At 44.6% G+C, this 27,265-nt stretch overlaps 4 protein-coding genes across 11 annotated transcripts in view; 3 read left to right on the forward strand and 1 right to left on the reverse strand.

Annotated features, from left to right (window-relative positions):
* CDC25C (cell division cycle 25C) overlaps positions 1-6,446 on the reverse strand; it is a 33,255-nt gene extending 26,809 nt beyond the window's left edge. For 2 of the 6 annotated variants that reach the window (XM_077138592.1, XM_077138588.1), the window contains exons 1-7: positions 6,109-6,444; positions 5,477-5,704; positions 4,650-4,744; positions 3,913-3,958; positions 2,582-2,615; positions 2,382-2,471; positions 1,299-1,397 (exon numbers count right to left, since the gene is read on the reverse strand). In XM_077138592.1, coding sequence (XP_076994707.1) covers positions 1,299-1,397; positions 2,382-2,471; positions 2,582-2,615; positions 3,913-3,958; positions 4,650-4,744; positions 5,477-5,670 — 558 coding nt within the window. In that variant the 5' untranslated portion in view covers positions 5,671-5,704; positions 6,109-6,444. Of the gene's footprint in view, positions 1-1,298; positions 1,398-2,381; positions 2,472-2,581; positions 2,616-3,912; positions 3,959-4,634; positions 4,745-5,476; positions 5,705-6,108 lie in introns of those variants that run through there. The other 4 variants (XM_077138587.1, XM_077138589.1, XM_077138591.1 and 1 more) reach the window with 4 other exon arrangements.
* A 197-nt stretch (positions 6,447-6,643) lies between these two features.
* On the forward strand, positions 6,644-11,743 carry LOC143665018 (oocyte-specific histone RNA stem-loop-binding protein 2-like). 2 transcript variants are annotated; one of them, XM_077138595.1, is made up of 6 exons: positions 6,644-6,854; positions 7,652-7,747; positions 7,844-7,948; positions 9,019-9,171; positions 9,314-9,425; positions 11,171-11,743. In XM_077138595.1, exons 1-5 carry the CDS (start codon positions 6,811-6,813, stop codon positions 9,402-9,404), a joined length of 489 nt encoding a protein of 162 aa, XP_076994710.1. In that variant the 5' UTR covers positions 6,644-6,810; the 3' UTR covers positions 9,405-9,425; positions 11,171-11,743. The 2 variants fall into 2 exon arrangements, 1 of the variants encoding a protein (XP_076994710.1); XR_013166708.1 differs by lacking the exons at positions 6,644-6,854; positions 7,652-7,747; positions 7,844-7,948 and adding an exon at positions 8,551-8,597.
* Positions 11,744-11,822: 79 nt separating this feature from the next.
* On the forward strand, positions 11,823-23,315 carry FAM53C (family with sequence similarity 53 member C). Of its 2 annotated transcripts, none has more exons than XM_077138594.1 (5): positions 11,823-12,148; positions 15,522-15,750; positions 16,117-16,174; positions 18,691-19,475; positions 20,341-23,315. In XM_077138594.1, the coding sequence occupies exons 2-5, from the start codon at positions 15,673-15,675 to the stop codon at positions 20,596-20,598; spliced, it is 1,179 nt and encodes a 392-aa protein (XP_076994709.1). In that variant the 5' UTR covers positions 11,823-12,148; positions 15,522-15,672; the 3' UTR covers positions 20,599-23,315. The 2 variants fall into 2 exon arrangements, with proteins under 2 accessions (XP_076994709.1, XP_076994708.1); XM_077138593.1 differs by lacking the exon at positions 11,823-12,148 and adding an exon at positions 12,223-12,602.
* A 3,110-nt stretch (positions 23,316-26,425) lies between these two features.
* Positions 26,426-27,265, forward strand: part of KDM3B (lysine demethylase 3B) — an 80,231-nt gene continuing 79,391 nt past the window's right edge. Inside the window, exon 1 of the mRNA XM_077138586.1 lies at positions 26,426-26,620. Coding sequence (XP_076994701.1) covers positions 26,426-26,620 — 195 coding nt within the window. The remainder of the gene's footprint in view (positions 26,621-27,265) is intronic.

Here is a 27,265-nt window from a genome sequence, read left to right on the forward strand (position 1 = left end):
AGGATATACAAAGAACTCCTATAATTCAAAGCTAAGACAAACAACCCAATTAAAAATAGGCAAAAGTCATGAATAAACATTTTTCAAAGAGGATAGACAAATTGCTAAAAAGCACAGGAAAAGATGTCCAACATCACTAGCTATTAGGGAAATGCAAATCAAAACTGCAAAGAGATATCATTTCATACTTACTAGAATTGCCACTATTAAAAAAACAGAAAATCACAAGTGTTGGAGAGGATGTGGAGAAACAGGAATACTTATTCACTGTTGGGATTGTAGAATGGTACAGCTACTATGGAAGACAGTTTGGCAGGAAGCTAAGTGTAGAATTGTCATATGAGCTCGTAATCCCACTAGTTCGTATATACTCAGAAGAAATAAAAGCAAGGACATGAACAGGCATTTGCACACCAGTGTTCATAATGGCATTAATCACAATTGCCAAACGATGGAAACAACCCAGGTGTCTATCACTCGATGAATGGATAAATAAATTGTAGTATATACAAACAATGGAATATTATGCAGCTATAAGAATGAAATGAAATCATGAAGCATGTGACTACATTATGTTGAGTAAAACAAGTCACACACAAAAGGACAAGTATTTTAGGACCTCACTAATATGAGCTAAATATAACTAGCAACTCATGGTGTTAATATCTAGAAGATAGATCACCATAAGATAGAATGAGGGCAGAGAATGGAGAGCTGATGCTTAATTTGTGCAGAATATGTATATAAGGGTGATTGTGAATGTTTGAAAATGGATGGAGGTGATAATAGCGCATTTTAGTGACTGTAATTAACAGTGATGATGTAGGGGTGCAGTTGTGGTTGAAAGAGAAAGTTTAGGGTGGTGTTTGTCATTAGACGGAAAGCCAGAGGATGAAACATGGGACTGTATAATATAGTGAACCCTCCTGAGGGTGAAAATGTTCTAGAATTGATTGTGGTGATGAATGCACAACTCCCTGAATTTACTAGAAGTCAGTGTATACTTTAGATGGATTGTATGGTATGTGAATTTATTTCAATAAAACTGCTTTTTATTAAAACAGAATAAAGTAGAAGGGGGAAAAAGGCCAAAGAATTTCTTCTCTTCTTTAGTTTAAACCACTAAAATGATCAGAGGACATACACCTCCCCCCTTTCCCCGCTCAAACTCACTTCTACAGTCCCTTTTCTCACCCAATTCAGCATAGAAAAACTCAAAAGTTCATAAATGCAGATCTGACATTCTGTCCTCTACAATATCTACTGCTGACCCTTAAAGACAATGATCAGGGACTCACCAGCAGAGAAAGGGGAGAGACATAAGGTCCCCCTGCTCTCTTCTGAAACTTTAGTTTCCTGGGTGCCTGCCACTCCAAAGGCTTCAAAGTGTTGTTTTTCTGCATTAAAAAAAAAAAAAAACTGCATTGGCTAGAGGAAGAAAGGCATTATCAGCCCAGCCAAAAATATTTTTTTAGATTAGGACAGGAATAAACCTCATGAAGCACATTATGTGTAATAAAGATTGACCCTATATCCTGAAGATACAAATTATGATTTAGATTTGCTTTAGAGCATGCTAATTTTATGATCATAAGCAAAAGGATCAGGAAAGAACCAAGCCTGATAGGGGAGGGGTTGATGAGATTTAAAAACCTGACAATAAAAGGAGATTAAAAAGACAGTATTAAATCAGGAAAAAGCTGATTAGAACAGCCCAAATCATGGGTGTATCTTAGTGAAGGTGAGAAAAGAAAAATAGTTATCTTTTGTGGATACTGACCTGGAATAAGAGAAGGGACAGAGAAAAGTAAAAGAAGGTTAGAAAAGGGAATTAATTGAAGGGATTAGAGGATTATTTTAGTAATTGGGTGGCTCTGGAGGGACAAGTTTCAATTTATAACTGAAGGATGGTCTGAGGCTTAGACAAAAAGGACCACGGCTTTCTCAGAATATTAGCTAAGAAGCTAGGCTAAGGAGGAAATAAGAAGAAACTAAGAATCTAGCCTTGAATGGGAAATTTTGCAATGAATTTGTGAACAAATTATGTTCATATAATTATTTCCCTCTGCTAAAAATAAATAAATAAATAAATCCTCAATTCCTTACACTACTATAATATGGATTTTTGTCCTCAAAATGATCAAGTATGAGTAGTAACAACGGCCTGCTGTGGAGGACTTGGAGCTAGGTTTCTATCCTAGGGTCAACGTTTAAAAAAAGAAAAAACAAAGCAAATGAACAATCCAAAAAGAATTGTTTTCCCTATAGTTTAGCATAGTAAGGTATGAATAGCTCTAGGTCTCACAATGCTACCATTGAGTTGCACCATTCAAAGGAAGAAATCTGCTAATTTATCTAAGGTTAAATGTAAAAACACTTACGTTTTCTTTATTTGCAAGTGAGCTACACATTGCATCTGTCTTTCTGTGGTTATGGTCCAAAGTATTCGGAGTGCTACACAGCAGCTGTGCCTGTAAAAGAATTTTTGAGAACATCCAGAATCCTCAAGCCACAGGTAAGTAAAACCTTCTGCTGCCCACCTGAGAAATAAACCCAAATCCAAGAGAAAGGGATTACTCACTGGGCTGTATTTCATAAGGTGCTGATGATGATCCCTGCAGACCAAAACAAACTGTCAGTGAGTGAAGCCCCAAATACTGTCTGGTCATTCTTCAGTGGCCTGGCCCATCCCACCTTTTCCTTTCTTCCGTTCCAGGGGCCCTGCATCTGGTTGATGTGTATCTTACCATAATAATATATAGGATATTCTCAGAGCTAAATATCAAGATGGCAAGTGACATCCCCTCACTTCACTTGCATTATCCTATTTATGGATATGTAACAAAGATGAATGTGGTTTTTTTCTCATCTCATGTAGACATAATCATTTTTAGTTACTAATTTTTCAGTGTTGACTGTTGGTGTAAATATGTATTTCTAACACTAAGGTAGAGTTGGAGAATGGAGAGATAATGTTTAATTGAATGAGATTAAATTCTGTTTGGGGTGATGGAAAAGTTTTGGTAACAGATGGTAGTACAACATTGTGAATGTAATTAACATCACTGAACACTTTGAAAGTGGTTAAAATGGGAAATTTTATATTGTGTTAAGTGTTACCACAATTTAAAAAAATCTTAGAAAAAACTATACAACTGAAAGAGTGAACCCTAAGATAAACTATGGACTGTAATTAATAATTTAATAATATCAGTTCATCAGTTGTAACATATGTACTACACTAATGTAAAATGTTAATAATAGGGCAAACTGTGTGTTCAGGGCCATATAGGGAATACTGTACTTTCTGAAGGATTTTTCGGTAAACCTAAAGCTGTTCTAAGAGATAAAGAAAAATAATTATGAATTTCCATCCTCTCTCTCAGGATTTCATCATGGGTTAGGACATTTTAAGCAATTCAAAGAAAATGCAAGCTATACAAAGTGAAATTTTCACACATATTGATAAAAACAGTCATCTTTCACCTAAACACTGAAAGATAAAGCTCCAAAAGGATTAAAACAGCCAAGTGCAAAACTTTTTATAAGTTTAAGAAGAGCTGAATCAAAATTTGTTGCATTTGTTGAGTATTCCTTGTCTGAAAATTTTAAGATTGTTAAGAATCTATAACAGTAATAATAAACATTATGCCTACATGCAAGTACAGTATGTCATTTTCCTTCATTTTTGAAGATAACACTGATTGAATTCATTTTAACTATCAGGCACATTTTCACAACACTATTCAGATCCGGGAAACTTAGCCTTTCGAGGGAATGACTTGGATCTCAAAGCCCACTTATCTCCAAAGTGAAATATTCTGTACTTTGCAGAGTCTACACAGGATAAAATCCCCATGATCAGTGCTAAAAATGTTGTAGCGTGCGGTTCATTTAGAAAGAAAAACTTACACCACAGCTAACTGTATTTCCTGAGGTCCTGAAGAATACAAGTGTCCTGAAATCAGACATGAAGAATCAGTTATCCTTGTTCATGCACCCTGTCTTTCCTTCTGATTTTCATCATCAGTAAGCCATAGTATTTCCAAAAACTGAGTCTCCTGACAAACAGAAATTCAAGAAATACAAGAATTTACATGCATCACCTAAAGAAAAAATTCTGGTTCTGGGAACCAGAACTATACTATATTACACTAACTATACTATACTATATTAACCCATGGAGATTTTTTCATGAGCCAAAAAGAAAGCTTATCACTCAGGAAATCTGAAATTAGAACAAGTACTAGACTTTTGTCTTATGAAACACATCCATTTCAGACTTAGACCCTATAAAAAAACAGTCTTAGTTGACAAAGTATTTCCTTATGTTGGTTTCTTTGCCTCTGCTGAAATTAGACTAAGGCACAAAACTTCTCATATTTTATTACACTTTGATTCCTACCATCAATCAGCTAACAAAATATTCCTTCCTATCTAACTTTCTCAAATGCAAAGTGACTCCTTTTAATGCTAACTTTTTCTTCCCATTGGCTTAATCATTCTCCTCAAAAATCCTCTACTTACATACAAAATTCAAACTTCAAGCCTCTCTTACTTATTCTCACCACCTTCCCTCTCTGCCCTACAACTCTGTCCTATCCCTAAGTTATTTTTCCCATTGATGGCTATACCTCTCTCCTCCCTACCAGTTTCATCAAGGTCTGCAGAAGTGGTAAGTTGAGTGCCAGACATCTCCCCACTGCTAAGATTCGAAAGATCAAGACAACATTTTGGAGTTCCTCTGTTGAGACATAATAGAACATCAAGATTCCCATTAGGTCATGAAACCTTAAAGACAAAGATCATGTTGCTTTCTTCATTTGAAACACCCTTTGATGACAATCTCAAAATCTGACTGATGTCCAAATAAATCTAAATATTTTTGGAAGTATTCCAGGCTGATAATAGAACAACTAGGCTGAGAAAAAATCTCACTTTCTTTCTACTCCAATAACTTATATCTTATTTTCTCCTCACCAGGATAATTTTTTTTTTAACTGAGGACTAAAATTTATTGAACTATAGGTTTTAACCCCACATCCACTGCCCCGTGCGCCGTAAGCACACAGATTGGATTTCTCATTGGAGTTTCTAGTACATCTCATTTCTATAACTCTCCAACTTTGTTTGCTAGCTGAGACAACAGGACATGCATGTTCATGATTTAAAGTAAAAGAACAATACCATTACTACTAGTAGTAAAAATTAACCAAGTCACAACGCTATAGAATTTGCGAAGACTTTCCTTAAACATCATGTTATATGATCTTCACATGATCCTAGTAAAACAGGATGAGGGGAGAGATTATTACTTCCGTATCACAGAAAATCATCCTGAGACTCAAAAGAGTCTCACAATTAGTTAAGGGCAGAGTTGAGTTTTAAATTCAGGTCTTTGAGCTAGGACAATTTTTTTTTTAAAGCTGTTTAGAAAGGTAAAGGCGATAGAGTGCGATGATAAAAGTGCATTTACCCAGACAAAATGCTTAGGTTTGCAGAATCACAAAGGATTTTATCCACTGGAGTTCTACGGAGATCTGGGCAGATCGTAAAGGAAGTGTCTCTCTCCAGGAGCGAGTTTAACCTCTTCCTCTGACTGCACCTAAATGTGGGCCTTGAGCCTGGGCTTCCCTCTTCTCTTGTGGATGAGGAAAGATCTGCAGACATGGTGTCCGAATTCTCACCAAAGGAAAAATAAAGCCTGGGTGGAAAGAGAACACCATCTTAGGTCATCCAGCCTTCAAGGTTACCTCCCCCACCCTTTCCAGCATGATAAAACATTTCAGGATCGGAGCGGCATCCCCAAACAGTGAATCGCATCCTATTATGAAGGTTAAATCTGACTTGCCCAAAGAGGCTTGGCCTTTTCGGTGGAACCTGAAGTAGCCGAGAGGCAATCTCAGGACTTCAAAGTTGGAATGAAGAGAGGGTTTTTATTTGTTCGGGGCAAACAGCTCACGAGTCCTGACCGGAAATCGGGACTCTTAACTCACGACAATGCCCATTCGGTCCTCTGGACTTCCGTTTGCGGGACCCGGCCTGACCACTGAGGAGAAAATGCGATCTCCGTCATTCCGTGACAGACACTCAGAACTCCAGGCTTACCTCAAATTTGGGGTCTCCTTGCCTTCAGGAGAAAGGGAAGCTGGGAAAGATCGGACACGAGCGAAGACGAGCAGAATTAAAGGAAGAACCAATCCTGGAAACGGTGACAATTAACCAGGGTACACTTCTGCTTGTCGACTGAATAGGCCAGAGTTTGGTTTCGCGGGTTGTCTCCTCAGAGGGTCGAAATTACGCGGTTTGGGTAGAAGAATACCAAAAGCAACGGGCCTTGACCATTCAAATCTTCCGCCGTCCCAATAACCTATCACCGCTCGCCTCTACCTGCGTCAGCCAATCCCTGCGCACCCGCCTAGTTCCCTTCAGCCAATCATTTGGCCAGTACAGGGGGTACGAGGTTGCCTTGCCAGGAGCAAGATTTGCCCCGCCCGGGAGTCAGAGCAGGATAGCGATTGGCCCACCAGCCTCTGGTAAGCTCCGCCCCCCCAGGAAGCCTAATGCACCATTGGCTCTTCCTCTGACCAATCGCCACACCCTTCCTGTGCTCTCCCTTACTACATCCCCACCAACCCGGGAGATTTAAATTGTTCCCCACAGGCGGCCACCACTCGCTAAGATATTATTTGGAGAGTTTAATTTAGATGAGAGTGTTGGAAACGGTTATTTTTTCCTTGCTCCTTTTTTCGTACCGTTATGTGGACCTTTCTCTTCTAACTTCCTGGTTTTGCTAGCCGATCTCTGGAGATGGAGCATTTATTGCCAGCGTGGCAGGTGTTGGGGCGAGACAGGTGTGTGTGTTTAGGCAACGCGGCACTGACCCCTTCCAAGCGCTTTCCTTGTTCGGTGTCCCTTTTTAGTGCGCGGCATCTCTGAGATGCTAGGTTGTGGTAAAAGGAAATTCCTTTTCACGGAAAATAGAGGAGTTGGATCATTTCTTGGCATAATCCTTATCAATCGAAAGGATCTCCAACTTTAGTTGTTTATGGATATTTAACACTGACTAGGTGATATTAAGAAATTATTCTTAATGTTGGAGATTTTATTTTAAATAATCGGGGGCGGGAGCAGCGGTGGATGTAAATGAAACAAGACTGGCTTTGAGTGTTGGATAATAGAAGCATGGGGGTGTGTGATGTCAGTGCTTCTCAAAGTTTAATGCGGTTACTACCCACCTGGGGATACTGTTAAAATGCAGACTCTGATTCAGTAAGTCTGGGTGAGGGCACAAGATTCTACACTTCTTGTAAACCTCCAGGTGATGCCGCAGTGGCTGGCCCTGGAACCACACTTTATGTACCAAGGCATTATGTTATTTTACTTCGGTACGTATTTGAAATTTTCCGTAATAATAAAAAAATGTTTAAAATGCAGGCCCCCAATTGTTGATTCAATAGGTTTAGAGAGGGTTCAGGAACTATTAAGGTCCCTAGGTGGTGCCAATGTAGGTGGTTTGCCAACCCACACTTCTGAAACCCGTCAAAAATACAACCTTTATCTGGTGTCTGAATCTTGTGGTTGTGATGGTGGTGGTTGAGAGGTGCATTGTAGCAGCTGGCTTTTATCCTAATACTCACTTCATCTGTAGAATCTGCTCCCCCAGAAAGGAAGTTTGTGAGGAGTCTCTATCCTCTAGGCTAGAGATGGTGAGCGTGGGAGTCAGTACAGAGCTCTGTCATACCAGGTGAGTTTGAGACTCAGGCTGGGATTTAAGGGAGTGTGGGATGAGTTAGTTTCAACTTTGATGCCTCTAATCACAATTCACATGGACTTCCTGCAGGTGGCAAGTAGAGACTGATGAAGTTGTCCTGCAGCGGCGGCAAAAACAAATAGATTATGGCAAGTGCACACCTGGCTATCAGTGCTTTCTGCAAAAGGTCCCCAAGTGAGTGCACCTGTGGGATGGTGACAACAATGGTGTCAACCAAGTTGTTGTATTTCAATGTCAGGTGATGGAAAGATACTAAAATCTGAGTGCTCTCACAAAGTTACAGCATTGTTAAAACCAAGTCTCCTGCAATCTAGCCCTAAAGATAAGTTTCTAAGATTTTTTTTTTTAATGGAACAAGTAATACTTGGCCCATAAGACTTTAAAGCTTTACCTGTGTTTCCTAATGAGGTAGTTTTCCTTCCAACCACTTTTACTATCCCCTCATGCTTCCAGCTGAGTTGGATAATTGCAACATACTTGCTTAATTACATGCAAATTTACATGTATATATACAAACTAAATGTATGAAAAGGTAGAATTCATTTTAAAGGGAAGATAAACACTGTCTTTTATGTCTATTTTGGCTTCCAAGGAAGCTGGGACTATCTAACTTACCCTTTCCCGAAGGTCAGAAGTTTGGTGTTTAATGTGATTGGAAGATTTACTTTTCTTGTTGGATTGAGGACCCTCTTAGTTTGCCATGCTGCTATAACAAATACCACACAATGGGATGGCTTAAACAATAGAAATTTATTGGTTTACAGTTTTGAGGCTAGAAGAAGTCTAAAATCATGATGTTAGCAAGGCTTGCTTTCTCCTGAGGGTCTGTAGCATCTTGTGCTGCCTGTCAGCAATCCTTGGATTTCCTTGGCTTGTCTATCTGCCTCTAGTCACATTACAAAAGCTTCTCCTTTCTGGCTTCTCTGACCTCCAAGTCCTCTTTATAAGGCCTCTAGTAATCCAGATTAAGATCTACCTTCATTCAGTTGCACCCAACCTTAACTAACATCTTCAAGAAGTCTTATTTATAATGGGCTCACACCCACAGGAGTGCTGATGATTAAGAACATGTTTTTTTCTGGGGCACATAACTCAGCCTTCCACAAGAACATGGATCTTACACCATTCTCAGGAATCACTAACAAATTTCCTCATTCACTATGATAAGCAGTGAGTTGTGCCCCCTATTATATGGGGCTCCCTTTCACCTTGACCTCAGTCTGACCCACATTTCTCATTACTAGGGCACAGCGACAGCCAGGGATTCACCCTCAAACTCCAAACAAGAACAAGAAGTACAGCCGTCGCTCCTGGGATGCCCAGATCAGACAGTGGAGAAAAGCCCTGCATTCCTGGGACCCCCCCAGCCAGACTCTGCAGGGCAGTGGGGATGAGGGGTGTGTTTGCTATTTCTGGTTCCTTCTGTGAGTGGTGGGCTGAGTCCTACGTCTCCCCACCCAACAGAGGTTTAGCTTTCACTGGCTGAAAAGGGAATGACTGTATGAGATGCATATTCCTCTGACTGTGCTGCCTTCCTAGGCAGGGAATGGAGAAACTCTTACAGCCAGTGGATTCTACCCCTTTGGATGACCTACTGGATGACAAGCTCCAGGCCCTGGAACCCTCATAGGATCTGGATGGAGACCAGAAGGTAGTATCTTCTGCTGAAATCCACTGGAGCACAGTCAAAGATAGGGACTGGCCCATGAAGTCACAATTAAGATGGGGTTCAAGGTAGTAGCACAAGAACAAAAGAAAGAAAAGGAGGCAACAGAAAAAATAGCAGAACATGAGTAAAACACTTGAGAACTAGGAATGGTATAAGGAGATTTAATTATAGTTAGGGTGGGGGTGGGCCTTTGGGTGGCACTGGGGAAGGGCAGGTATTGTTTTCACTTGATGAAAGCTGATGTAAGTTTTCTTTGTATGAAACTTGACTTTTTTTTTTTAAGTTTGTCAATTCTTTTTTAAGTGTTTTTCAAGTGAGCCAATGCTAACTTAACTTCTTTTACTCAATCATTTAACATTTTGAAGGATGGATGACAATAAAAAGGAGGATAGCCTAGTGGTGAAGAGCAAGGGCTTTAAGGTTTCAGGGTTTTTAGTTTTGTTTTATGGCTTAATGTACCTTGAAGCTCAGATTCGTGTCACATCTACAGGGTCATCCTCTGGATGTACTGGGGGCAGAATTAATTTTTTTTTTTAACTACAAATTTTATTGAGATAAATTCACACACCATATAATCCATTCAAAGTATAAAATGTCTCACAGTATCATCACCTAGTTGGGCAATTATCATCACAATCAATTTTAGAACATTTTCATTTCTCCAAAAAGAAAAAGAGTAGACAATAAAAAGAAAACCCAGAATACCCCATGCCCCTTATCACCCCTTATTGTTGTCCCCTGGTTTTGGTGTAGTATGTTAGTTACTGCTAATGAAAGAATATTAAGATATTACTGTTAACTACAGTCCATGGTTTGTAACAGGTACTTTTCCCCCCATATACCACTCTATTATTAGTTCTTTGTACAAGTTTAATACATTTACAGAATTGATTTTTTAAACTTTTTTTATTGTAAAGTATAACATATATACAAAGCAAAGAAATAAAAAAGCAACAGTTTTCAAGGCACTCTTCAACAAGTGGTTACTGGACAGATCCCAGAGTTTGTCATGGGCTACCATACGATCCTCTCATATTTTTCCTTCTAGCTGCTCCAGAATATAGGAGGCTAGAGGACTTAAATACTTTTTTATTACCACAGTTGACTTTTCTTCTTTTTTTGTGAATAATAACACATATACAAAAAAGCTATAACTTTCAAAGCACAGCACCACAGTTAGTTGTAGAACCTATTTCAGACTTTGACATGGGTTACAGTTTCGCAATTTTAGGTTTTTACTTCTAGCTCCTCTAAAATACTGGAAACTAAAAGAGATCAATTTAATGATCCAGCGTTCATATTTATTTGTTAAGTCCTATCTTCTATGTATAATTTCACCATCACCTTTGATCTTTCCATACCTCTCTTTGGGGTCATTTGAGCTATGCAGAATTGATTTTTAATACTACCTTTACTCATCACTTGGGCAGTCACTTATCCTTTGGGCTTTTTCATTTGCCAAATTAGGGTTGTTTTTTGTCTTGTTTTGTGTTTTTGTCTCTTGGTAATTGTAAGCAAAAGTGAGAATACTTATTTCAAGAATATAGCACAGTGCCTGGTATGTAAGCGCTCCACAACATTGGAAACCATGTCTTCTATATGTCAAGGTTTCTTCTCTGTTCTTTTTTTTCCCCCCAAGGAGAAATATGTAGTGCAAGGTAAATCTTCCCCCCACCCCTATCTTCTTGATAAGTACCTCACCTTTCCTCTACTCTTTTCTTTTTCAGTCTGTGGACTCGGTGGCTCCTGCCTCCTTCCTTCCCTGGTTCTGTGAAGAAGATCCCTACCACTGACTCTACTTCTAGCTGATCACAGCCATTTACCCTGTCCCAGATCTGAGTGGGGCACAAAATAGTTAGAGAAAACAGATGTCTTTCAGGGGCTTGTTGTAAGTGTAATAGTGAAAATTACTTGCATTACTATTACTTTCCAATCAATTAAAAAAATCTAAAATTCTGCCCTACAAAGAGATATCACAACAGGAAAGCAATTGTTCAAAACCTCTCCTTTTTCATTCTTTTTGCCTGTCTCTCTGAACCATGTTTGTTGCTAGCTAAGAAATTTACACCAGAACCAGAAATTATCCAGCTGTTCCCCAACTTCTTCATTTACTAACATCTACATTCAGTCTCTTTAAAAAGGATTTAAACTTTGGCTGCCGTGGGAGGTGGTCGTGGCGGTGATTTAAATAAAAGGAGGTTTCCCTCTTCCTGAGGAGGAAATAAAACCTAGACAACATCTTTTCCCCTTTTCCCTGCTTCCTCTCTGTCTTAAGGAAAGTGGTCCAGACGTAACCATCGTTTCCCTCCCACCTTCCCTCCCCCCCCGCCCCCGCAAGTAACTGAACCGCCTATGATGTCATAATCACAATCCCATTACCTCATCCTCTTGGTGGTGGGGTGGGGGGGTTGCGAAGAGGAAAGAGGTGTGAACAACCGTGGGCCCTCCTCAGCTTTACAAAGTATTTTGGGTGAGATCTAATTACAGATCAAGTGGGAACCGCCCCGCGACCGTTATTAAGTCCTGGGTTTATAAGGTTCGAGCCGATCCCGCAGCTGTAAGGGGGGATCCACGGAACCAGAGCAGGCCCTAATCGGCCCTTGGACTACACTTCCCGGTAGCCTTCACGCCGCGGACGAGTCCTCTGCTGGGGGAAGGGGGATTCCTTCAGAGAGGAGGCGGCGGAGAGCGGGGCAGGAGAACAGGTGAGAGGAACCTTGGTTAATACTATTACACAATCCAAACAGAGTGGGAGTCTGCACTTGGGCCGATGGAGGAATAGGGGGCGAGGGCGATGGCTTTAATTACCTGCGTCGGACACTGCCTCCCCCGCGGGTTTCAAGATATGCCTGCAACTGGATCCATCCACCTTCTGCAATATTTTGGGGGGTTGACTCGATGGGGAGTCAACCACCCCCATTGCTAAATCAAAGCGCCAGGCTGGTTCCCGACAAAGCTATTCGAGGAAGACTGTAACAGAGAAACAACGAGGGGTTCGGGCCCCCGCGGACAGATCAGAGGGATTCTGCGAACCACCTCGAATCCTCCACTCTCCTCAGGGGCCCGATGGTTAGCGCCGGTGCCTTTTAAGGGCACCGTGGGGCGAACCGAGCGCTCAGAGCTGCTCCGGCCGCGGCCCTGGGAGCTGGAGGAGCCGCGGTAGGTGGCGGAGGGCAGGTGGCGCTGGGGCCTCGGGGCGGGCACCTCGGCCGTCCCTCCCTCCTCTCTCTCCCCTCCCCCAGCCCGCCTGCTAGCGCGGCCGGGCCTCGCCGGCCGCCTCCGCCGGGAGAGCACGGGACCTGGTGGGGGAGGGGGAGGCGGAGTGCTAAGTCCTAGACCCTTTCCATACCCTGCGTCCCGAGTTTGTTTCCCGCGGCCAAATGATGGAAGCTGAGTGGGAAAAGGCCAGCGATAGCCCCCCCTCAGCGAGCCCTCGCGCCCCTCACGCCGAGGGCCAGCGGATGCCCCATGCCCCACCCCGAGAAGACAGACTGGCAGCGGAGGGAGAGGTTGAAGATTGGAGGGGGCCTGGCCTTTTGCTTCTTCATCGGAGTGGGGGGGAGGGGTGTTCCCCACTTGTCACCCCATATCCCCACCAGAACCATATGGAGGAAGACCATTCGGATCCCCACTTACCTGTTCCTGCACCTTCCTGACTCCCTCATGTTTTCCTTCAGTCTCCCAGAAGGTGTGGGGCTGGGACCTGGGGGGCAATATTCCTAGGGGATTTGTGGCTCTCCCTCGCGCTGCCCCCCCACCTCGCTTGACTTGATCCTCGGTTCTCCAGGTTCAGCACTACGTCAGCATCCCTGAGACCCTGGTGTCGGGTTATTGCCATTGAATGGGAAACGGGATGGGGGTTCGATCTTTTTATTGGGGGGCTGGTGGAGGAGGTAAAGCCTGGGCTGAGAGTTGGGCCTGGTGGGGTTGTGGGGAGGGCCTAGCGGCCTGCTGCTCTGTAAAGGCTTGAGCCCCGTGCCAGTTGTTAAGCTGAGAAGTTTTCACTTGTTTGGTGCACATTCAGGGCTGACTCTACCCCTCAAATATACAAAATGGAAGGGGAAGGAACGCGGCAAGAGAGGGCTTCTCATACTTTTTTCAATGCCTGCTTGAGAAAGAAGAGGCCCCTCGTGGAGCTGGTTTGCCTTCTTTTGTGTCCTGGTTTGATTCCTTATGGCTTCCGTTCTGTTCCCCCTCTCAGCCTGGCCTGTTTTAGGAAACTCAGGCTAACAGTATCAGTTGCGTAGTGGTAGTTGCATTGTTCCAATTACCGCCGTGTGTGGCCACATCCCAACAATTAAAATTCAGAAAAACACAATATCACTCTCTTCACTTGATCCCAGAGAGGGCTGGGAGTTTGCTGTTTGGCCAAATGCTTCATGAAAAGCTTGAAAGAGTTTGCCTCACTCCCTGCTCCTCATGGCTGGTCAGCCTGAGGCCTGAGGTCTCTGGGTTAAAAGCCTGCAGTTAGGTTCCCTCTCTGGTTGATTTTAGAGGGCAGGGTTAAGAAACCAAGAGCAGAAATGATAAAAACCTTAGCTTTTACCACAAGAACATAGGGGAAGCAGCTGAAGGGAGCCCTCAGGAAGCTGGGACTTTGTTCAGGGTGGTAATAATTATTCATGAAAATGGTAGTTAATTATAATGATTGATTTCTCCCACACCTTTCTTCCAAGTAATTCCAAGTACTCCGTGGATGCACCGTAGATTAGTACATCTGAGTGTATTTCTTTGCTCTTTGTGGCCTCCCTCTGAGGTGGAAATGGGATAGTGATGATTCCCTCTTTTTTTCCTAAGAATATAGTGATCTGCCCCCAAGGTCACAGAAGGAAGAGCCCTCTTGGGCTTCTGTGGTACCAGGTGAGCAAGGCTGGCATCCAGCCAGAGACATAGAGCCTGTTGCTTTTTTTATTTTAATGCCATAATTTCTGGCATCCCGTGGCTTTGTAAAGCAACGAACAGGAGGAGTGAGAAAGGGTAGCCTTGATGGACTCCTGAGTTGTACAGGCTAGATTGCATGCTTTTATACATTTTGCATATTTCATGTTACGTCATCCCTGTGACAGATTAAGATTATTCTGCCCATTTTAAATATGGGTAAACTGAAGCCAAGGAAAGTTGAAAGATTTGCCGAAAGTCGAATTGAGATTTAGATTTCTTTGTCCTTTGTTCTCTCTGCTAGCAAATGCCACATATACCCTCTGATGAGCTGTTTGCCTACTGGTCATTTCTGAGAATGGGCAGAACAAAATCATTGAGATATTAAGTTAACCTCCCACTTCCCTTGAGCAAGGCCCCTCAGGCAATTGTGTGGCCTTGAAGTCTGTTCTCTAATAGTTTGCTTTTACCAGAAATTGACCATGAGAAAGGGAGTCTTGATTAATTGTATCCATGATCTTTGAGTCAGACTAGGGTGAAAACTTAATTCAAAGTTGTGAGTTGTTTTTGTTGTTGTTTTTAACATCTGTAGAGTTGAAATGTAATGGAATTACCTTGATACCATTTCCTTATCCTCTTCCCAGTTTTTACAAGAGAATATACACAATATCTGTTGAGAAACAATAATATAACAGCTGCTCAGGCTAGGAGAGGACATAAAATCCTGTTTACTCTGATTGGTCTGAAGCAGAAAGTCATTCCTAAACCACCACTTCTCCCTCTTCCCCCTTACTACTTCTCTAGTTTAGGAAAAAGTTACCTTTCTTCTCTTCTGACTCTGGATGATGAAGACAGTATTGGGCTGATCAGGATGTGAATAGCCATCTGGGCATCTCCCTCTCTCCCTTGAGCTGTTTCTGAGTGGTGCTGGGATTCTGAGAATTCTCAGCAGAGAGTGAACCAGGTTAAGAATGGCATATAGTTTCATCTTGCTTGCCAGTGCAAGTTTGTTTTGGTGAATATCTAGAATGCCAAGTTCTGAGGCTATGTTTTGGCTTAGCCAGAAAGAGCTGTGATCAATTAATGATGCCTGTGAGAGGCATGGCATAGAAGTGATGTGGTATGTATGCCATGCATTTTCCATCTCTGGACCAACTATTCTCTAATATCACTTGGGGATGGTCACTCTGTAATTGGCAGACTCAGCAGGCATGCCTGGAGAGGGAAGTCCCAGTGGTGCTAGAATGGTGCTGCAGTGGCAGAAGATGGCTCACGAGTGAGGTGTGAAGAACGACAGGGAAGATATCCATCATTTGCTCCAAAGTGTGCAAGTCAAATCCTGGGGAGAATCATGATAACCCTGATCACTGAGCAGCTACAGAAGCAGACTCTGGATGAGCTGAAATGCACACGCTTCAGCATCAGTCTGGTAAAAAAGACCAGTCTTCCTCCTTTTCCACGACCCCCCTCCTCCCTTTTTCATGAGGCTGTTGCTACTACTTCACCTTTGTCCTGTGCTGTTTGAATCAACTCATTTTACTCTTACTGGTAGAGTCCACAAAAGGTTCAAAAGGAAAGGGGCAAGGATTATTGCACTGATAGAGAAGGAATGCCAAAACTTGGGTGGAGAAGGGTTTGTGAATTACTTTATTGACTAACTTTGGGAAGACAAGAGGAAGAGTCCCTAACATCTCTATAGCCCATGAATTTCAGGGGTGAGGTGAAGAGGTATTTCTGAAAATCTATCAGTGTGTTCTAAACTTAAGTGACTATGGATTCTCTCTCTCTCTTTTAGCCTTTGCCTGATCATGCAGACATCTCCAACTGTGGGAACCCTTTCCAGCTTGTGTCTGGTAAGGCATCATTTGTGTGTGTGTATGTGCGTGCACGCACACTCATGCCCAGGCCTGCATCCACACTTTCTTTCATCGGCTTCCAGTAACCAGGGCTACCTAGCATACCACCTACTTCTAGAACTTTCTTGCAGGGGTCACCTTCCTCTGTGATTGGCACTTGTCTCCATTTTCCTGTCACAGCATGGAAGTTATCTGTTTAGTTTGTTCTTACTCTAGCCTTGTGGAACTTTCATAATCTAAATATTTTGAATAGGTAGTACATTTATATGGCTCAAAAACTTTTAAATAACACCAAAAAGGTTATATAGAGAAAAGTCTCCCTTCCACTCCTGTTCTCTATCTACCCAGCTTCCACCACCTCCCTAAAAGTAACTCCTATTACTAATTTCTTATATATCCAACCGAGTTTCTTTATACAAACAGAAGCAATATAAATGTATATTATTTTTCCCACTTTTTAACACAAAAAGTAACATACTATATATGTTATTCTAATGTTATTATTATTTTTTACTTAATAATTATATAACTAGGAGATAGCTTTCCGTATCATTGTGTTGAGTGTTTCCTTGTTATGGTTGTTTTTAATGCAATTTTTTAAAAAATATTTTTTATTGAGAAATATACACACACACAGTCTAATCATATTATTTAATCAAAGGCTTACAATATCATTGTATAACTGTGTATTCTCCACCATGATCATTTGTAGGATATTTATATCACTCCAGAAAAAGAAATTTTAAAAAAAAGAACTCATATATCTCATACCCCTAACCCCTCCCTCTCACTGACCCCACAGTATTTAAATCTACCCAATATTAACCCTTCATCTCCCTCTATTATTTAATTTTTATCCTTATTTTTTTTCACTCATCTGTCCATACCAATGCAATTTTATTGAGTTATATTCACACACAATACAATCTCCTTGTTTTTTACAGTTGCATAGTACTGCACTTTGTGGATGTACCTAACTTAACCAATCTCCTATTGATGTACATTTAAATTATTGTCAGTCTTTTCTAATGACATATAAAACTGTAGTCCATAACCTTATAACATTTTGCATAGTGAAAATATATGTGAGGTATAAAGTCCCAGATTATGAATTACTTGATGAGAAGTCTATCATGATGGGGACCTTTCAGTGGAGGCATCACAGGTAGACAACGAGAACTCTCCAACCCATGCTGCTAGACTTTTCTGCATCTCATTTTATTTTCTGGGACACCCGGTAAGAAACATGAGGTGGCAAAAGCATCTTCATTCAGTTCTGCCTCCTATGAAATACTTGGCTGAGAGCAGGTACTGTGCTGTAAACACAGAACAGGACACATGGTCCCTGTCTTCATGGAGTTTAGTAGTGAGAGAACTGTTGACCAAATAAAAGTCAAGTGGGAGTTTCTCCATCATCAAGGCTGACTTCATATATTTGTCAGTTGCTCCAAATAACCAGCCCTTACAGGATTCCAGCGGCCTAGCCAAAGGAGCTTAGAGTAGGCCCTTTGTCTATTAATGAGCTGTCTCCCCAAAGTCACAATTTTGGATGGAATGCAGAGAGTACAGAAGATTCTCTTTGGTTCATTTCCTCTCTTACTCCTTGGTTCCCCCATTGTTTGAATTTAAGAGCACGCCTAGGGGAAGGGAATCGGTATGTGAGTAGCCAGACACAAAGGACCATGGGCAGCAAAAGTCTTGGGGGAAGGCAGTTCCCAAGAACAGATTTCACCATCAAAGGCCTCTTCTACCCTGTTTGCCCTCCCTAGGAGTAAAAGTAATCTCTTACCTGCGTGATTACCTTTTACTTCTTGGCAGCCCTAACACCCTTCTTCATATTGTTGACACATGGGAAGGAAAAGGCCAATGAAAGAGAGCATAGGGCTGCTTTTTGGAATCCAGAGTGGGGGTTGGGGAGCAAAGTAGGGCTGGGTGGAGTGGAGTGAGGGATAAGCAGGGCAACCACATACCATGTTTGTTTCTCTTGCCTAGGTTTTTTTTTTTTTCCCCTCACTGGGTAACAGGTGTATGGGTACTGTTCTTTTTTTTCCCTCTTAATTGGTTTTACTTTTGATAGATAGTGAGTTTTAGGCAGTATGTGAAATATTTTAGATTTTGGGTAATTTCTCAATATGAAGGTAATATAGCATAGTGGTTAAGAGATCCAGCCTTGGTGTCTGTCAGACCTGGGTTTTAATCCTACTTTGGTCACTTGATTGCTACACGCCCTTGGGAAAGCTTTATCTGTGAAGTGGGGATAATAATAGTGCTTACCTCAGAAGAGGGAATGAGACAGCCCACATGAAGTGCTCAATACAGTGTGTGACACATGGTAAGCTCTTGTAAAATGTTAGCTATCAAATTTACTTAAGTCTGAAATTATACAGATATATTGACAGATAAATGTACAATTAGATATGGACAATTGTATTTTTTTAAATAAATATTTTTAACAAAGTGAAAGAAAAATGTTAACTATCATTAATATTATTTTTATTATGAATATCTTCCAGAAGGTGCTTCCTGGAGGGGCCTATCCCACTGTTCCTGTGCCGAGTTCCAGGACAGCCTCAACCTCAGCTACCACCCCTCAGGCTTGAGCCTGCATCTCCGACCACCCAGCCGGGGAAGCTCCCCACAAGAGCAGCCCCTCTCCCAAGTTCTAAGCCCTGAGCCCCCTGACCCAGAGAAGCTCCCTGTGCCCCCTGCCCCTCCTTCCAAGAGGCACTGTCGCTCACTCTCAGTGCCCGTGGACCTGTCTCGCTGGCAGCCGGTGTGGCGGCCCGCCCCCTCCAAGCTGTGGACTCCCATCAAGCACCGGGGCAGTGGTGGAGGGGGTGGGCCGCAGGTGCCTCACCAGAGCCCCCCCAAGCGGGTCTCCAGCCTCAGGTTCCTCCAAGCTCCCAGTGCCTCTTCTCAATGTGCCCCAGCCCACAGACCGTACAGCCCCCCTTTCTTCAGCTTGGCTCTGGCCCGAGATTCTTCTCGACCCTGTGCTGCCTCTCCCCAAAGCGGCTCCTGGGAGAGTGATGCTGAGTCCCTGTCACCTTGCCCACCCCAGCGCCGCTTCTCCCTGTCACCCAGCCTGGGGCCTCAGGCAAGCCGTTTCCTGCCCTCTGCTCGGAGCTCCCCAGCATCCTCTCCAGAGCTGCCCTGGCGACCTCGGGTCCCCCGCAACCTTCCCCGAAGCCGTTCACAGCCTTGTGATCTGGATGCCCGCAAAGCTGGGGTCAAGCGGCGCCATGAGGAAGACTCCCGACGGCTGCGGCCTTCCCTGGATTTCGACAAGATGAATCAGGTGGGACCGGTGGGACTAGGGGAGCTGGGATGGGAACTCTGTTCTGTTCCCACTCTGGAGCTATCCTCTTATAGGACCCCCTGGCAGCACCTCCCCTGGAACCCTTTTCTGTCTGAGCTTTGCAAGGGCAATCTACCATCCTGGTTCACCAGGACTGTCCCGATGATAGCATTCAAAGTTCTGTGTCTTGTGAAACCCCTTGGCCCTAAAGGTTCCAGAGAAACTAAGTGATCATGTTACACCTAACAGAAAGCCCAGATTGTCCTACTAGAGGCACTTTCCCTCCTGTCTTGGGATGCACGAACCAAAAAGTCCCATCATTAGTACCCCTGCCCCCTCTTGTGCTCAAAGCTGGTTTTGCCACTTTTCCTTCATTGCCTCTAGTGGGTCTGTTGAGGCTTAAGGAAGACAGGCTGCTACATCATTCATCTGTTTAACAAATGTTTTTTGACTTCCTATTATGAGTACAGTTGTATGCACTTATCTACTTTTTTCATATTCTATTTATTCATTTATCATACAGCCATCCAAGCATTCATTACACTTTTACTGAACATCACCACTATGTCCAAGGCTGCGACTAGGTGCTTGAGAATATGTAGTAAATCAAGCAGATGATATTCCTGCCCTAACGGAGCTTATAAACAAGCTTCTAACTTTGAATCTGATGAAAACTATGGGGTTTTTCCTCAGAAAAATGTGCATTTATACTAAATGTTTAAAATTTTATTCAAAACATCACCCTAAACCCTAGGACTCCTGCCTTCACAGGTGACTGAGAGGGAGGAATACCTTGAAATGTAGCTTAAGCTAGGGTACTCTGGTATTTTTCTTTGCCTTCTTACTTATGTTGTTTGTTTGACAGAAACCATACTCAGGAGGTCTCTGTCTCCAAGATACAGCCCAGGAAGGCAGCAGCGTCTCTCCACCATGGTTCATGGCCTGTAGTCCCCCACCCCTCTCTGCTTCCTGCAGCCCCATTGGGGGTTCCTCCCAGGTGCTGAGTGAAAGTGAAGAGGAGGAGGAGGGAGCCGTGCGGTGGGGGCGGCAGGCACTGAGCAAGCGGACACTATGCCAGCAGGACTTTGGGGACCTGGACTTGAATCTGATTGAGGAGAACTAAAACTGAGAGGCTACTTCTTGGGGCCACACAGACTGTCTCTCTTATGGCTACTAACAAGTGTCAAGGCCCAAGGCTGGGGGCCCAGCCTGGGAATGGGGGTGAGTGGAGGGCTCCGACTCAGGGCAGCCGGAAATCTTCTCACTCCAGGAAGCTCGACCATGCCGAGACTGGCCGGGACAAGATAAATGGAGCTGGTGGCGGGAGGGACAGCCCCAGAGCAGACCCTTCCTATGGCGGCCCTGAGTGTGAGTATCCCTGCCACCAAGAGAACAATGGGCAGGGAAGGAAGGGGTCTGCTGACCCCAGCTCGGGGAATTTCACTAGCCCCTTTGCTTCAAAGGGCACTTGTGTCTTAGAATTTGGCCAGGGTGGGGGGGTCAATCAGCCTCCTTGGATAAATTGTGTGAGAGTGTGCGCGTGCATGGGAGTGTCCTTGAGTAAAGTGCGTAGCCTTAGGGAAGTAACGCAGGTTGCTCCTTAACAGCAGAGTCCTGAAACCCCAGGTTCCTGGGTTTTTACAGAACAGTATGGGCTTTTTCAAGGAGTCAAGAGGAGGGTACCAAATTACCTTTTTTCTAAATAGCTCTGGAGCCAGGCTTGTAATCTGTAAGCATTTGGCTCTGCAAAGGATTCTGTTTAGGGGTACAGCAGGGTCGTTTTAGTGCTGTGACCTCATCTAATGTTTTTTGTCCACATACCTGCCCCCTCCCCACTATGCAGATCTAGTATTGGAAGCTGGAGTGGAGAGGGGATGCAGTTTCCACATTTATTCTGAGCTGGCCTTTTTTCTAATCAGATTGCCTAGGCTTTATACATCCTGCCTCTCTCGCTCTCTTAAGTAGATGCAAGCACATGTGGGCAACTGAGGCAGGGTTGAAGGGCTCCATCTCTTTCCCTCTCTACTGAGGGGAACTTTTTCCCCTTGCCGTCTAATCTTGGAGGTCAGAGAACAGGAAGGAAGACCCTGCAGTGGTCCCCAGCATCTACCAAGCAGACCTGTAACAGGACTTGGGAAGCAGACTGTAGGGAAGTCTATTACAGGATCTGGCCCAGCCACTTTTCTGACTTGCTTGAAAAAGAAGGGGTAGGTGTGTCAGCATTACTGTTGCTTGTCTTCTACTTCTGCCAGGAAATGTTTATTTGCCTCTAATTGGCCCTGAGAGACCACAGGGAGTTTGGGGCTCACTGAGGGATTGGCTGAGGATGTGTGAAGCAAGGCTGTGAGAAGCAGTTGGGAGTTTTTTGTTGTTGGTTTGAATTTCCTTTTTAAGTTGCTCACCCACAACTCAAGCCACAGCAGCAGGTCCTAATAGCTGCAGTGATGAGCTTAAAGACTACAGATACTTGGTAAGGTTGGCACCAGTGGAAATGTATACTGCAATTGCCACCACAATAGCGTGTGAGGCTTTGTCCAGCTTTGGATAGAGCAGCAAGACCAAATTGGACTGCCCATATTGGAAGAAGGTCATTTCCTCTTCAACCTCCGGGATGTCTTAGGACCCAAGTTCCTCATGTTAGGGAAGAAGACCAGGAGCTATGTGTTTTCTTCCTCCCAGAGTTGAAGATTACATTTTCTGGGTCTCCTACATGTTGGATAGGAGTATCGATGAGAGTCCTGTCACCTTTTTTCCACATCAGAGGAGATGGCTATGTCTTCTTAAGTATGGGGCCCTCAGAGGTTTCTTCTCATCTCCTGTTAGTAACCATATATTATCCAGTGGGCCACCAGGTCTACGGAGAGGCATTCTAGAGAATTCAGGGAAATTGTAAGCCCAGGAGTTTCCCATTCTTGGTTTCATCCCTTCTCTAGCTCTTCTCCCTTTTCAGGCCATAATTTCCCTGGTGCCAACTTCTTTTCCTCCTGGGGCATCCCTCCCTGGGTTTTCTGCTGCAGTTGTCTGTGCCAGCTTCCAGTAGGCCATTGGTAATGCCAAGTGGGGTTTTTGAGGGCTCTAAGCTAAATAAATGAGGGCAATCATTCTGCCTTTATCCTGGCTTCCCCAGAGCCCTAGGACACCATCATTAGGGAGAAAGTCTATAGATACCATATTTGAATTTCATTATTTTAAGACTGGAAAGTTAAATTCGTCAGAACCATCATCTTGCTTCCCAATCTAAGTACCTGTGGGCCTGGGACAAGCCTTTTCAAGAAGTGATTCATTTTGCTTTACACAATAGATCTGTTCCAACAGTTCTATGTAAATCAAGTGCTATTTTTCAATGCATTTGGGCTGCTGACCACTTAAAAGCAGCCTATGATTGCTTCTTTTGTAAAGCAAGCAACCTCCCTCTACTTTAGCTGTTTTGACTATTTGAATTTTCATATGTTGGGCTTACCCAGAGTGGAGCACACCTCTACAGGGCTCGTGGTTGGTGCTGGGTAGACAAACATCTATATCTGTGCTGCGTGTGTGGTGTGGCTGACCAGTAGGTGAGTATTCCTGCTTGTATGAGTGAAGCCACTCCCAGGTTGGTGCTCTCCTCCTGTGCCCGGTGACTGCCCAGTGGCAGCTCCAGCTGCCCTTCACTCCCACCTGCTGCCAAAGTCCCTGTGCTAATGGGATTACAAATACAAAAATGAAAAAAAAAATTTCGTAAACTTTGTTTTATATTAAAAAGAAAAAATCCATAAGTCTGTGTGTGTTAAACATGAGGTCCTGCCTCTGTGGCTGTGTTTGAAAAAATAAAGTTTTATTAGAATAATCCATTTTCCCAAGCACCCTTGTGTACTATGGTGTCTTCTTCCCTTCCCCACAGAGAAAGGCAAAGAGGAAGCAGGGAGAAGGCCACTTAACTCCTCCACCTACTTCCTCTATAAATGGCTGGGCCTTGACTCTTTGAGGACAGCATCTGGTCCCTAGGCCCTTGGCAGGCCACAGCAGATTACATCCTAATGCCCAAGGTTTTGTTAAGTCCTTGTTTATTTCTGGCAGTCTGGTTTGGCCTGTTTCCCTGGTACTTATACCTGTCTCCTCTTTCCTCCTGCCACTCTCACTTTTAGCACGCTGAAATCAGGTGTCAATACAGTCTAGCCCCCCTGAGAAACGCTTGATGTCAGGAATTTGTCTAGATTGGTTTGTAGGCTTTCTGAGGTGGGGAGAAAGCACTGGAGGATACTTGACCAGGCATTTCTTCCTTTCGTAAGGGTTTTCACATGTTATGTCCTGGAGAGATGGTTTTAGACATCAGAATTCAGATTCCAAATAACCTCAGCAATTTCTCCATCCTAAAAATACTGCTTCTGGAAAATTATCCTAACAGAGCTTCTCTTTTGTCCTAGAAGAGGGTATTTTCCCTAATGTTTCCATTTGGAATGTTTGTTGAAAGAAGCTGTGTGGCTCACTGGCTCTCTCTTCAGACCTTTCTTTTCTGCCCTTTCTTCTCTCTGTGTTAACATTCTTCCAATGTGAGTGGTTGCTTAGAGATCTAGGCAGGACCCTCTGTCCCTAAGGCTCAGACTTTCTTTACCAGTTGTGGTGCCATCTTACCAGGCGGCAAAAAGAGTCAAGTCACATAGTCTATATCCGAGTTTCCTGTTTCAAACTGCTGGCATTCATCATTGAATACCAATGAAGTGTGCAGGAGGAGAGAATTGGTTTGACTACCTGGGGTAGGAACCTTTGAGGGGGGGTGAAAATATGCCCTAGAAAGTGTATAAGTTATCACCTACCCTGGAAACAATGAGGGACTTGCGAGGGAGGGGCAGTGGTATGTGGTTGTAAGCTTGGTATTATAGCTTTGTCTTTCTTTAAAACTGCTATTTCATTTCATCTACTGCTTGAGCAGGGATAAAATTTGAGTATCTAAAATGACTTCTATTTTCCCTTTCTGCTGAGTTTTTTTGTTGGGTTTTCTACTTTATCTCCTGTAAGACCAAGTGTGATTTCATTTTCCATCCCTCTAATATAGGCAAGAATGTGGACTCCATGAGGGCAGGCATTTTGTTTTATTCACTGTTTTCCCAACACTGTAAAGTTCCTGTCCCATGAAAAGTGCCTGGCATATTTGTTGAAGCCAAACAAATTTTCTACCTCTTCCCATCTCATCCCTGAGCTTAGATATATTTCTGTCTCTGGTGCTATGAGAAGCCAGCCTTGGACAGACACTGGAACAGTAATTAGAGTACTGAGAAAATTCCATCAGTGAATGTTGATAGATGAGATTGGGAGCATTCAGGGTGGTGTGGCTGTAGACGAATGTTGATACAAAAGCTGCAAGGCAGTTAGATCCCTTATGGATTCACCCTTATTCCCCTCCAACTACAACTTATGAGCTGTGTGCTTTTTTTCCTTTTTTTTTAGCCATGTGCTTTTAAGAGGGTTCTCTTGGTTCAGACAAGCATTCTGAGTCAGGTCTCAAGATAACTGTGATAGATTGAAGTTGCAAGGAATAGAGGGGACGGAAAATCCAAGGAATATTTCCTTTGTGCCCCATTGGATTTGTTCTAGAATGTCTTTTACTTTTACTAAAATCAGTAGGCACCAACTATTGCTACAAGAAAGTATGTCAAGGATATAGACAAGGTTATGGACGGCAAAAAACTGGCCAAGCTCAGAGGTCTTGAAGAGACAGCTACTACTCTTTGTGTATGTAGAGCAGATCAGTGAAAAAAAAAATGGCCACTTTTAGAGTAATAGTCATGAGTTATAACGAGACCCTTTATCTTTCTCGTTTGTATCTGCTTCGATGTATACTCAGTCTCAGCATTCTTAAAACCATGGAAACTGCCAGTCTCTCTGACACTACCAAAGTTAAATGATTGAAGTTGCCCACTGCCTGGTTTGAGGGTTACCATAACAATCTAGCCAAAAATCTCAGTATGTCCCCTATTCCACAGCTCCCTTTTCTAATAACTTAGCAGGAACTAACAATCTCTCATACATGTATTAAATGAATTCAAATAGGATTGAAGAGGTTTTCTTTGCCCCCATTCTCACAACTTCATGGTAAGATGAACACTACTGGGCCTGAGGGGAGAATCCCTGTACTGCTAGCCTCTTTCCAGTTCCCCTAAAAGCTGAGTTGAGAAATGCCTGAACTTAATAACACTGACATTTGGAATGGGAAAAAGCTCTATGAGTTTAAATTAAAATAAGATGTTGGGAGCACATATAATGGCCTTCAGCCAATGGAAAGAGGAGCATCACATCCAATGGATGTAACACATTGGCCAATGGCAAGGGAACCTATGCAGTACTGGCAGTATAGGATGGAATGGTACCATGTTAGTTATGGGCCAGTGAGAAGTGACATATTGTATTCCATGGGCCAATAAAAGATGACTGGATTTTTCAGGATAGAAAGGGGGTATTGGGCGCTGACTTCTTAGCTCAAAACATCCACCTTCCAGGTTCCATGCCCCTCAGCCACCCCCCCCACCTCAGTAAAAGTTTTTGGCCTCTGAAGAGGGTGGAGCTAAAGCCTTAGATATAGGACCCCTAAGGAAGATTGGGACCTGGGTGATGCCATGGGGGACCAAAGGACCGCCCACCTCCCCACCCCGGGCCGAACCTGCAATTCCCCTCCCGGCCGCAGGGGGCACTGCAGGCCCCGGGGAGGTTGGGGCGGAGCGCTGCGAGGGGCCCGGAGCTGCCACCCTGCTCCAGAGCGCGGGGGGCGCTGTGCGGGGCCCGGGTTGCGGCTCCGCTCCCGGCCACGGGGGGCGCTGCGCGGAGCCGGTGGTTGGTGGTGGCTGTTGGGGGGGGGGGTGGGGGGGGAGCCGCGGCCGCGGGTGGTGCGGAGGGAGGCCTTGCGGGCGGTTCGGGCGCTCGGCGGCGGTGGTGGTGGGAGGCGGTGGGCGGGAGCGCGGGTCGGGCCGGCCCTGGCGATGGCGGACGCGGCGGCCTCACCGGTGGGCAAGCGGCTACTGCTTCTGTTCGCGGACTCCTCAGCCTCGGCCTCAGCCTCGGCCTCGGCCCCTGCGGCGTCGGCGGGCGTAGAGCCGGGGCCTGCGCTGCGCACTCGGGCCTGGCGGGCCGGCACGGTGCGGGCCATGAGCGGGGCGGTGCCCCAGGACCTAGCGGTGAGTGGCGGCCGAGGCGTGCACTCGAGACCGTGGCTGCGGGGCCTGCGGGCGGCCTCCCCGGGGGCCTTTGTGAGGGGGTGGAGGGGTGAGGGTGCCCCGGTTTCGCGCCCCCCTATCTCCCCAGCGCCCCCCGTTGGCTCCGCGGCACCCCGAGCTCTGGCTGGCATGGCTACCACGTCTGGGTGCGCGCCCCAGTTCGCTGCGGGGGGCGGCCGGGGCGCCAGGAGGTGCTGCTTGCAGCCGGCAGGCCCCGCCTCCTGAGCGACCCCTTTCTCGGCGTCCCCCTAAACACGCCTTCCAAGCAGGCCCCCGAACCCAGGGTTCCCGGGCCCCTCAGAGTTCGTTCGGTGCTGCTGCTCCTCCTTGGAAGAAGAGGTTCTGTAGTCCCCAGCCTCTTCTGGGGGACTTGCGCCCTTTTCCCTTCCTCCTGGAGCCCCGAGTGGGGCGGGAATGTGGGCAGTTGTGGGAGGCACAGAGACTGCAGTTGGGCTGCTCGGAGTCTTTTTATCTGGCAATTACTTCCTCCTTGTCTGAACCGGGCTCGGCTGGCGGTCTTCAGAAAGGCCACCTCACGGCACTCTCTCGAGCTCCCCTCTCTCTGCGCTGCTGAATGACAGGAGCTGCAGTTGTGGCCGTTTTTGA

The sequence above is a fragment of the Tamandua tetradactyla genome, chromosome 20 (genome assembly GCF_023851605.1).
Source record: "Tamandua tetradactyla isolate mTamTet1 chromosome 20, mTamTet1.pri, whole genome shotgun sequence".
Classification (NCBI taxonomy): Eukaryota; Metazoa; Chordata; class Mammalia; order Pilosa; family Myrmecophagidae; genus Tamandua; species Tamandua tetradactyla.